The 12,305-nt window shown below is 43.3% G+C and overlaps 1 protein-coding gene across 8 annotated transcripts in view; it reads right to left on the bottom strand.

Annotated features, from left to right (window-relative positions):
* The window catches only part of LOC125551417 (ubiquitin C-terminal hydrolase 12), a 44,134-nt gene that overhangs the window by 20,827 nt on the left and 11,002 nt on the right, over positions 1-12,305 (bottom strand). For all 8 annotated transcript variants that reach the window (XM_048714666.2, XM_048714667.2, XM_087518139.1 and 5 more), the window contains exons 11-21: positions 11,929-12,003; positions 2,660-2,738; positions 2,423-2,569; positions 2,257-2,337; positions 2,047-2,166; positions 1,837-1,959; positions 1,192-1,269; positions 1,003-1,091; positions 799-907; positions 563-631; positions 361-471 (exon numbers count right to left, since the gene is read on the bottom strand). In XM_048714666.2, coding sequence (XP_048570623.1) covers positions 361-471; positions 563-631; positions 799-907; positions 1,003-1,091; positions 1,192-1,269; positions 1,837-1,959; positions 2,047-2,166; positions 2,257-2,337; positions 2,423-2,569; positions 2,660-2,738; positions 11,929-12,003 — 1,081 coding nt within the window. The remainder of the gene's footprint in view (positions 1-360; positions 472-562; positions 632-798; positions 908-1,002; positions 1,092-1,191; positions 1,270-1,836; positions 1,960-2,046; positions 2,167-2,256; positions 2,338-2,422; positions 2,570-2,659; positions 2,739-11,928; positions 12,004-12,305) is intronic.

The following is a 12,305-nucleotide window of genomic DNA, read 5'->3' as shown; positions in this document are numbered from 1 at the left end:
ACCTTAAACAAGTTCTGTGGCAAGCTATTATAGACACAGTTTTACCTATTGTTCAATTACACATTGTTCAAGAACTTTTATGGCATATAGTGATCCCCGTCCCAAAGGAACTTAACAGTGGTATTACTACCTCCTTTCCGGTTTGTAAGGCCCACCTGATATACAATTCGTATTACATTGGTCGAATTGTTGATCTATAGGGATAGGCGTGAGCCTTATAAACCGGGAGGGAGTATTATATCTTAGTCAAAGTGAAGAGAAAAAGAAAGCTGCAAGTAACTCGAAAGCTTTCCTGGGAATGACCAACATAGCATAATAGCATATAAAACAGAAAAATGAGTTGAGCATATTATGCTATACCTGCCTATTATGAACATACTCCAAAAACAAAGGGACGTCAGGATAGCGCACTTGAGTACCACTGTCTGCTTTAGGTGACTTTTGGAAACAGACTATGTCCCCATCTTCAAGCTAGCAATATTGTGAAATTTGGGGAATTAATAAGTAAGCAGTTTAATTCGAGTTCTGCATTTCTCAAATCGAAGAAACACTGTTGACAAACCTGACTAGCACGGAAAGTAAGCTTCTTGTCAATATGTTCGCACATTACATTTGGCTCAAACTTAATTTCCTGCATTAAAAATTGAACCGACTCAAGTACAATCGTCATGTAAGGTTATCACCATTTAACTTGATAAACCTCAAAATGACTATTGTAAGTAAAGCAGAGAAAACTTTAAGCTTTGACATCTTGACTTTGAATGTATAAATGTATCAAATCGTCGATTTAACACTTGCCTCATATAGCTCGATCTCTTCATCCGGGGTAAACCCAGCCATTTCAGTTAGTTTTCTCAAAATATCTGAAGGTTTCCCCAAGGCCTTTACAAAGAACCGCCCCACAAAACTACACCGGTTGAAGAATGTAACATGTAAGCATAAGGAAATTTACAGTTATATATATGAAAGGATGGTGAAGAGGGCAATTCAAAGAGAATTTACCAAAGCACTTCTTTTTCGGGATTGTACAGTTTGAAGAAAAGAAGAATATCTTCCTTGCTCTTCTCGGGAGGAGGAAGAGGCTGCAAATCCTACATCAGTAATCAGATGTAATTAAGCAACCTGAATCCTGTCCAAGACATACTCTAAAATAAATAACATACAGAAAAGGAAGCGAGCAACTCCAGTTACCAGTCCAAATTCCACTTCCAAAAACAGCTTCAGTTCAGCATTCTGTGCCTTATTTGATATCTCCCTCAGTTGCCCCACCTGTGCAGAAGAAAACATAGTGATTGGACTATTGGCACATAATTGAAGCAAAGCTGATAGAAAGATAACAAAATGTAAGCAACACAACAAGATTCTACATTGTTCTCACAATTTTTTCTAAAGTAATCTAAACAATTAAGCACACTGGATTGAGCTACTGAATTGGTTCTTGGAAATAACCAGCTTTGCGCAACGAAATTTATGAACAAATATACAATAGAACACACTGAAGAAAAACTATACAATGCTGTACACTCAACAACTCCAAACTATAAAGGTCTTGCTTTTTCCCAAGTATCCGCACACTACACACTGCTGTAATTTTAAGTTTGGTTGGTGGTAAATCCAAAAAATGAGCGCCATTTGGAAGTTGGGCGAGTCCTTGGAATGACTACATATTTTCACATTGTTTATGTTATTCCCCTCGTAAGAGTTCTATATTATGTCACAGCAAAGCATACTGCATTGATAGTAGATCTAACCCCGCGATCAGAATAGTCAACTGGACCTAAGCCAACCAAAATGAGATAACAGATTAAAGCTTCACTTTCCAACAATTTAACTTACAGATTGTGTTTCTTCATGAGGATTCAATGGGCGATTTGGTCTGTATGTATGGTTTTGCCTCTTAGCCCACAGCCAGAAGCGCTGAAACTGTACTGGGATGCCATATTCCTTTGCAACTTCCTCCTATTAAACAGTTTGTAGCAGTTAGATTACAAATTACTAATCTTTAGCAACGATAACAACTTGCATGGAGTTCCAGGGACATGTTACCTTGAAAGTACTAAATGGCAATTGCTTCTGTATTCGGAAGCTACGGACCTTTTCATGGTCCACCAGATCAAAATATATGTCCTTACCAGTTTGCTCCTTTAAATCCTCATCCCGGGCAATCTGGATACAGTTTCAAAAGAAGCTCTGTGAGCAACAAACTCAAAAGGAAAATCCAAGCTATGATGAACACTACAATAAGCAGATCCTGACCTTTATGATGGTATAGAGATGGGCTTCAGCTTTTTCTTTCTTCTTATGTTCTTTCTCTTCTTGTTCTTTCTTCAACCTTATCTGTGAATCCACATTCATCATTCAAATATACCACAATGAAGTAGTGTTTTCAAAACTGATGGGGGAAATATAATATTCTACATACCCTTAAATGTTCAGCAATGTCCTTCTCATCAACATTACACATTATTTTCTCTTTGTCACTCTCACGGATGTATACAAGCATGTAGGCATTTGAATACTTCGTGAATTTGAATGGAGTGTTGTTGAATCCAGGGTTTATTTGAGGTAACTTCATAATCAAAAAGAGAGAGCCATGTAGATGATGGTGATGAGTAGAACAAACATTAATTGTTCAATATCGGTGTGAAATGGAACATACCTCTTCCTCACCCCCATACTGCTCTTCAAAGGCCTTTTTAGTATCTTCTTTTGTTACACGCTCGTCATCAAATTTATACCTGTTACACAAAATAATATTTTCCAAAATGTGTCAACAATTGGAAACTGCTTGCAAAGATGTGGAAAACAGAAACATACTCGTGTAAACATTCTTGCCATCAGGACAACTACCATTTGGAAAAAGCCCGTAAACGTAGAGGATTATGGCGTTGGTAAGGGGAGACAGACTTGGATTAGGCATTTTGGGCGAGAAAGACCAAGTCGTCGTTCTTGACTCATTGACAATACCCAGACCCTTACGGAACTATCTTTGGGTGTGCTTGGATTCTAGGCCAGCCTAACTCTAGCCTTGCTTAGCAAGGATGGGTGTTTGCTACTCCCTTCGTCCCACAATACGTGCCGCAGGAATTTTTGCACATAGACCAAAGAGGGAGCAGATGAATACAATGTTGGACGAGAACACCACTATCTAACTGTAACTGATGCAGTGAATATCTCGAGTTTATGCTAAGTCTATTAGATCCACGAGCAACGCACTTCCTCTCTCCTGCATGTGTGAGGCTCTCCGCAGCAACTGTTCGGCTTGGTCATTAATTCCTTGCATGCAGCGAGAGGAGGCAATGTTGTATTGATGAGGAACAATAAAGAGAAGGAAAAGAAAAAGGGAATCAGAAGTCAATGTTGCCCACTGAGGAAATTTGTTAACACAGCTATCCATGATGATGAAGACGATGGGGAAGAATACGAATCTGAAGATGTACAGGGTAAGAAGAGGTTTGTCAAGAAGAAAGGTGAACAGGTGGTATGTGTGATTCAGCGTCTCCTATGTTCCACGCCACAACCTAATGACAAACAACGGAAGAAAATATTTTAGGGCAAATGCACAAGTCGGTGATTGATAATTGCACCTGCAAGAATCTTATCTCGCAGAATTTGGTGAACCATTTAAATATTGAAACTCATGATTATCCAAATCCCTACACTATCAGGTGGATCAAGAAAGGAGTGGACATGTAAGAAGTTTTCGTGGCCTTGCAACTTTCTACAGGCAATTTGTGAAGAATTTCAGCACTGTCATGGCACCAATTATCGAGTGTCTAAAGAAGGGAAAGTTCCAATGGACAGAAGCGACTGAAGCTAATTTCAATAAGATCAAGCAAAAACTCTCACAAGCTCCTGTCTTGGTGCTACCTGATTTCCACAAGGCTTCTGAGTTGGGGTGTGATGCAAATAGAGTAGGCATTGGAGCTGTCCTATCTCAAGAAAGGAAGCTTGTTGTTTTCTTTAGTGAGAAGTTAAGCGAAGCTAGGCAGAAATGGAGTACTTGTCAACAAGAATTGTATGCAGTTTTTCAAGCTTTAAAAACATGGCAAGTCTATTTGCTGCCTAAAGAGCTCATCGTTTACACTGAACATCAATCCTTGAAGCATTTTCGAAATCAAAAGCATGTTGATCATATGATAGCAAGATGGACAACATATCCGGAGAGGTTTAACTATCTCATTGTGCATAAATCTGGAGCAACCAATCGAGTAGCCAGTGCTTTGAGTTGTCGTGCATGTCTCTTGATTTCTTTTGAGGTTGAAATTCCAGGCAGGTGACGAAGACTTTGGCCATGTTTGGGTAAAGCACATACAGCCATTAGGTGACGACTATTTGGTGCAAGATGGCTATCTCTTCAAAAATGATTGTTTGTGCATCCAAGAAGTTCTCTACGTGACAAACTTTTTCGAGAAAACACAAAGGACCTTTGCATTTTATTTCATGGGAAAGGTAGAACAGGCCTCCTAGGAGGTGAGCAGTGTCATGCATACTATCAATGGACGTCCCAGGTTGTGGGCAGAACAACCCGAAGCCCCTGGGCTCCAGCCTTTGCCCAACATCGGGTCTCATCCTTGATCCTATCCACTAACGATTCGATGGATGATGTGGCGTTGTCAAAGACACACGCGTTCCTGTGCTTCCATAACATCCAGGGTACAAGAAGCGTGATGGACTTGAGGGCCTTCTCATTCGCCGGCAGCGTGAGCTCTTTCGCGCGCAGCCACCACTCCATGACTTTGGGTTCCTGATTTGGAATTTGGACCGGAATATGCAACCAGTCAAGGATGATATGCCAAGTCTGACGAGCAAAGCGGCAGGTCAGGAGCAGGTGCTGTAGTCTCCATGGCCTGACAAACTGATCAGAGACCTCAATTCAGGTGATCTTAGTGGCCATGTTGGAACTCCGCCTATGTTGTCTCAACATAGCCGGTCCCAAGCCCGGGTAGAGGAGGGTTGTGATAGGCTTGGCGAGCCAACGGAAAAACTCAGCCACTCTTATGGAGATAAAACCCAAAAGATTTTCATTGGGGCATAACCCTCTCAGCGACACGCAACATCGGAACCCGGGTGTGGTGGCAAATGGGCAAGGGCCAGGCTGTCACCCCCCTGGTTGCGCGCCGTATCTTGATCCGGATACGGTGGCAAGTGAGCGAGGATCGGGTCGTCGCACCCTTAGTGGAGCGCTACATCGGCGCCCCGATGTAGTGGAAAATGAGCAAGGGTCTTCGCATTTGACTCGACGAGTGCGAAGGGTAAGGAAGCTAGCCGAGCCTAGCAGGATTCGCTTAGGTAGCTGGAACGTAGGGCCCCTAACAAGGAAGCTTCGGGAGCTAGTTGATGCAGCGGTGAGGAAAGGTGTTGATATCCTTTGCGTCCAAGAAACCAAATGGAGGGGACAGAAGGCAAAGGAGGTGGAGGAGGTAGAGGATACCGGCTTCAAGTTGTGGTACACAGGGACAGCTGTAAACAGAAATGGCGTAGGCATCTTGATCAACAAGAGCCTCAAGTATGGAGTGGTAGACGTCAAGAGACGTGGGGATCGGATTATCCTGGTCAAGCTGGTAGTTGGGTACTTAGTTCTCAATGTTATCAGCGCGTATGCCCCGCAAGTAGGCCACAATGAGAACACCAAGAGGGAGTTCTGGGAAGGCCTGGAAGACATGGTTAGGAGTGTACCGATCGGCGAGAAGCTCTTCATAGGAGGAGACCTCAATGGCCACGTGGTTACATCTAACACAGGTTTTGAAGGGGCACATGGGGACTTTGGCTATGGCATCAGGAATCAAGGAGAAGATGTCTTACGCTTTGCTCTAGCCTATGACATGATTGTAGCTAACACCCTCTTTAGAAAGAGAGAATCACATCTGGTGACTTTTAGTAGTGGCCAACACTCTAGCTAGATTGATTTCATCCTCTCGAGAAGAGAAGATAGGCGTGTGTGCCTAGACTGTAAGGTGATACCTGGAGAGAGTGTTGTACCTCAGCATAAGTTGGTTGCTGACTTACGCTTTCGGATTCGTGTCAAGCGGGATAAGCGTGCCAACGCCGCTAGAACGGAGTGATGGAAGCTCAAGGGGGGAGGTAGCTCAGGCGTTCAAGGAGAGGGTCATTAAGGAGGGCCCTTGGGAGGAAGGAGGGGATGCGGACAATGTGTGGATGAAGACAGCGACTTGCATTCGTAAGGTGGCCTCGGAGGAGTTTGGAGTGTCCAGGGGAAGGAGAAGCGAAGATAAGAATACCTGGTGGTGGAATGATGATATCCAGAAGGCGATTAAAGAGAAGAAAAATTGCTTCAGACGCCTATACCTGGATAGGAGTGCAGACAACATAGAGAGGTACAAGATGGCGAAGAAGGCCGCAAAGCGAGTTGCCCGTGAAGTAAGGGGTCAGGCATATGAGGACATCTACAAACAGTTAGGCACGAAGGAAGGCGAAAGGGACATCTATAAGATGGCCAAGATCCGAGAGAGGAAGACGAGGGATATTGGCCAAGTCAAATGCATCAAAGACGGAGCAGACCAACTCTTGGTGAAAGACGAGGAGATTAAGCATAGATGGCGGGAGTACTTCGACAAGTTGTTCAATGAGGCTTTGATGAGACCAGCATGCATTTTGTGCGGCGAATCCAGGAGTCTGAGGTCAAGGAGGCTTTAAAAAGGATGAAAGGAGGCAAGGCGATGGGCCCTGATTATATCCCCATTGAGGTGTGGAAAGGCCTCGGGGACATAGCGATAGTATGGCTAACCAAGCTTTTCAACCTCATTTTTTGGGCAAACAAGATGCCAGAAGAATGGAGACGGAGTATATTGGTACCAATCTTCAAGAACAAGGGGGATGTTCAGTGGTGTACTAATTACCGTGGAATTAAGCTGACGAGCCATACAATGAAGCTATGGGAGAGAGTCATTGAGCACCGCTTTAAGAAGAATGACAAGCGTGACCAAAAATCAGTTTGGTTTCATGCCTGGGAGGTTGGTGTTCATTGACTTGGAGAAGGCCTATGATAAGATACCGCGGAATGTCATGTGGTGGGCCTTGGAGAAACACAAAGTCCCAGCAAAGTACATTACCCTCATCAAGGACATGTACGATAATGTTGTGACAAGTGTTCAAACAAGTGATGTCGACACTGATGACTTTCCAATTGAGATAGGACTGCATCAGGGGTCAGCTTTGAGCCCTTATCTTTTTGCCTTGGTGATGGATGAGGTCACAAGGGATATACAAGGAGATATCTCATGGTGTATGCTCTTTGCGGATGATGTGGTGCTAGTTGACGATAGTCGGACGGGGGTAAATAGGAAGTAAGAGTTATGGAGACAAACCTTGGAATCGAAAGGGTTTAGGCTTAGTAGAACTAAAACCGAGTACCTGATGTGCGGTGTCAGTACTACTAGGTGTGAGGAGGAGGTTAGCCTTGATGGGCAGGTGGTACCTCAGATGGACACCTTTCGATATTTGGGGTCAGTGTTGTAGGAGGATGGGGGTATTGATGAAGATGTGAACCATCGAATCAAAGCCGGATGGATGAAGTGGCGCCAAGCTTCTGGCATTGTCTGTGACAAGAGAGTGCCACAAAAGCTAAAAGGCAAGTTCTACAGGACGGCTGTTCGGACCGCAATGTTGTATGGCGCTGACTGTTGGCCGACTAAAAGGCTGACATGTGCAACAGTTAGGTGTGGCGGAGATGCGTATGTTGAGATGGATGTGGCCACACGAGGAAGGATAGAGTCCGGAATGATGATATACAAGATAGAGTTGGGGTAGCACCAATTGAAGAGAAGCTTGTCCAACATCATCTAAGATGGTTTGGGCATATTCAACAAAGGCCTCCAGAAGCTCCAGTGCATAGCGAATGGCTAAAGCGTGCGGAGAATGTCAAGAGAGGTCGGGGTAGACCGAATTTGACATGGGAGGAGTCTGTTAAGAGAGACATGAAGGATTGGAGTATCACCAAAGAACTAGCTATGGATAGGGGTGCGTGGAGGCTTGATATCTATGTGCCAGAGCCATGAGTTGGTCGCAAGATCTTATGGGTTTCACCTCTAGCCTACCCCAACTTGTTTGGGACTAAAGGCTTTGTTGTTGTTGTTGTTGTTGTTAGTGGCCATGTTGGACACGACAAGGCTATGACTAACCTAGAGGCTCGTTATTTTTGGCTACAACTAAAGAGAGGTGCAGGAAAGTTTGTTCAACAGTGCCCCATATGTCGAACCTACAAAGGACAAGTCCAGAACACAAGATTATACATGCCTTTGCCTGTTCCTGTTTGCTCCATGGGAGAATATCACTATGGACTTTGTCTTTGGTTTGCCAAGAACAGAATGAGCAAGTGATGTTGTGTTTGTGGTCATGGGACAGATTCTCTAAAATGGCTCATTTCATTCCGTGTGGCAAACCTATTCTTTCGAGAAGTGGCAAGTTTCATGTTGCATTTTGGCTCACTTTGTGGACGCAATTCAACACTGATTTAAAATTTTCTAGCACTACCCATCCACAAACAGATGGACAAACGGAAGTGGTGACCAAATTATTGGGTAATCTGATTGGTTGCATTTGTGGAGAAAGAAAGGGACAATGGGATTTGGCTTTATCACTTGCAGAGTTCTCCTACAACAACTCCAAGCATAGATCCAAAGGAAGGAATCCCTTTTCCATTATCTACACTAAAGTTCCAACACATGTAGTGGACCCGGTGAAGCTACCATCAAGGGGAAACTCAAAATCAGCATTGTCCTTTGTTGATAATGACACCGAGTTATTTGAAGAAATTCTTGTGTTTCAAAAGTACAAAATCAGGAATATAAACAATTTGTTGACTGCAAGAAGCTGAAATCATTTCAAGTTGTTGATAAGGTGATGGTCTACCTCCGAAAGAAAGACCGCCTTTAGGTGTTAAAAGGAAGCTTAGGCAGCGAAGGTATGGGCCCTTCTCTATTATGAGGAAGATAAATGATAATGCCAATGTGATGGATCTTCCAAGCGAGACGGGTATATCCAACACATTCAATGTTGCGCATTTGACTCTCCATCACCCAGAAGAAGCGCTCTATGAAGATAACTAAAGGTCGAGTTCCAAACAACCAAAGGAGAATGATGAGGAACAATAGAGAGAAGGAAAAGAAAAGAAAATCATAAGTCAAATCCATTTGCCTACTTCTAGATACTTCTACTCTATTCTAGTATTTGCTTGTTTTCCTAGCTTTAGCTACTATTTTCTAGAGTCTTCTAGCTATGAGTGGAACATTGTATCTTAAGTAATGTTTTCTAGAGTATTCTAGCTATAAGTAGAAGTTTAGATGTGAAGGCTTCCCAAAGCCTAAAAATAGAGGTCCTCACCTCTATTTGGGACCAGATTACATCTTGGTTTCCCAAAGCCTCTATTTTGGAACCAGAATACATCTTAAAGCCTCTATTTTGGAACCAGAACTGAGATGTGAAGGCTTCCCAAAGCCTATAAATAGAGGTCCCCGCTACCTGTAACAAACTTGGTGTTCTTATCTAAGATCTTGGATTACATCTTGTGCTCTAGTTGTTTTGAATTGAACTCATGCTGCCATATCGGCCTATATTTGCCTCTAGAGCGATATCTAGCGCAGCACATTAAAGTAGTTCCTTCAACACTTGTGTTGTACACTTCGTAGCAACCAAGTGGGGTTACTCCAACACAACCTTGTGTTGCTTCAAGTATGCATGCGCTCGGTTGGCACTTTAATTCCTCGCATGCAATGCCGATAATTACTCTCGGCCGAGCGCATGAGGGGTAAATCGGAAAGATTACAGAGTATCTACATACATGCCACTTAAATCAGGATGAAATCACTCAAACTGTACACCATCTATTCAGGATGGAGTAGAAAATAAACTACTAGCTTTGCCAAGCAAACTATCAGAAATGGGCTACAAGATCCTTGCCCTGCCAGGAGAGCTGCACTGGCTCTCCCGTAGAAATCGTTAACTCGTTAACTGGGCATAGTTGAATGGCGATAGAGGATTAATAGGCGAGTCAGCCAGTTAATCGGCTACTAAGTGACCCACTGAGAAGGGATTTATCGGCCAGTTAATTGATTTATCAGTCCATGTTTTGAACAATGCTACTGCATAACCCTAGTTACTGAAAGGTGGATAAAAGTAAATGACAATATTCTTCATTGCTTTACTAGGAGGGGGTGGTCGGAGTCATCAGCCTCAATAAAGAACTGTGCACACCCCCTGAACATAAATCTCGTCGCAGTTGAGGCCCTGACGAAGATGTTGTGCCAACTCAGCTGGGGTGGGGCCCCGAACCTATTGTGTCAGGGTTGGCGCTGGAGTGCTTGACGGTAGAACATATGCTAGTGGTGCGGGCGAGGAATGTGTGGGAGTTGAGTCAACCGTAGGAGGATCAGAGAGGCACAACAGCCCCGTAGGCCAAGAGGCACAACTGTGCGGGCCTGGGATGCGGAGTTGGCATCGTGGGCGGTTGTTGCAGCCACGGAATCTAGTGGTGGGGCAGGGCCAGCAAGAGTTGCTCAAGCACCCTCAAGCGCTGCACCAGCTAGGCGAGGAGCGCCCAGTCATCCGCTCATGTGAAGGCCTCCAAATTGCTTCATGATGATCTTCATCTGCTCCACGGTCTTGATCTTCGACACAAAACTGAAAGGATCTACTACTGACAGAACCCTAATTATTGAAAAACAGATAAAAGTAAATGACAATATTCTTCTCTGCTTTATTGAGAGGGGTCAGCCCTTTATATAGTAGACAAGACCTGACCGACAAGCTGGTAAATCTACTCGAATTCTAATAAGATCTCTAAACTAACCGGATTCCTTCCTCACGAACTTGCTTAATCAACTAGGGGGGCAGTTCTTTTGGGGCATATGGGTGGCTGTCAAAATAAGCTGCCCCTACCCAGCTTATTCTGGCAGTTTATTTTAGGTTGGGCTACCAAAATAAGCTGGGTAGGGGGCAGCTTATTTTGGCCGCCACCCAAAGCCCCATCAGAACTGCCCCTATTACTCTAATTAAACGACAAGGCTCAAGTTTGATGGGCTAGCCCACATAACACTGGGTCAGCAAGAATCAGGTGAATGCTACATAATGTCATGCTAACAAATAAAACAAAGCCGTGGTTGAACATACGCTCAGATCTTTATAATTAACTTGTCAGATGGTAAAATGAACCAAATAATTTCCCTTGCTACTCTTGTAGGCTCTACCTCGTGCTAGCTAGAAGTTCTTGCCTAGCTAGGCATCATAAACAAAATATCTGAAACACACCCTTGGTCTCAAATACTTGAGCCTGCAAGGAAACTAACCCAAATAAAACCTCATCCGTGTAAAATTATCTTCGTCTATTGAATGATACACAAATCTCATGTATTCTTGGCAAAACTGTTGTTCTCTCTAACTCTCAATTCACGCAGTGGCAGCGAATACCACCAGAAGTGTAACTTAAGATACCACAGTCTACTATGAGTCTATCACGTCCGGGTGCAGTCAGAGTAACCAAACCTATTGGAACAAGTAATGACAATGTATTCTAAAGAAAGTCAATGGAGTTCATGCTAGCTAACTGGTCATAGCTTACAGAAAATCCTGGAAACAGTTATCTCATGAAAACTTGGATGAGGGAGATGGAAAGAGAGCAACTTGGTCCAATTAACAAATACTTGCACAAATTTACAAACTATACCCAAGATTATCATTATTCTCATCTGTAAGCACAACAATTCACATGATACTTTGGATACTAGGTTGGGATGGTAGCGAAGCATCTAACAAATACCTGTCCTAGTAAGCTAGTTTATGTTGTCAAGTTGAGACACGTGTATATCCATGTATATTCAGCTACCATCAAGTGGCCATGAATAAGAAAACGAGAAGCAATTAATTGAGTAAATTGTGGTACTAGAAGACCACAAAAGTCATTAGAGAAATAACCATTGATCTGCTAGCGTTGGCCGTATGAATGCATAGTAATGACCACCATGTACTCCTCCGCTATGAACAAGAACGCTGAGAAAGCAAATAAACAAGATTAGTACAGAAGGAAGATGTAGCAAGGAATTCATGATACCTATTTGCACACTAGTATTAGACACAATAGGTTGGTCTGCAAGAAACTGGTTTATACAAATAAATCAACAGGTTATTTGGATCCCAAGTATTGTCCAAACCAGATTTTCTTAAGATAGTTAAGATCCTGTCTGGTTAGGAACACAATTTAACTAAATTCGCTTTTACCAGGACTGGACTTGTTGGCTCTGTAAAAAAGAACTACCGCCTGGTTTCCAAGAAAACACCATGCCCTAACTAGT

The sequence above is a fragment of the Triticum urartu genome, chromosome 4A (genome assembly GCF_056163025.1).
Source record: "Triticum urartu cultivar PI428250 chromosome 4A, HENAU_Tu73, whole genome shotgun sequence".
NCBI classification, from domain to species: domain Eukaryota; kingdom Viridiplantae; phylum Streptophyta; class Magnoliopsida; order Poales; family Poaceae; genus Triticum; species Triticum urartu.
The sequence above is the reverse complement of the archived record's forward strand: the minus strand, read 5'-3'. Positions and strand labels throughout refer to the sequence as shown.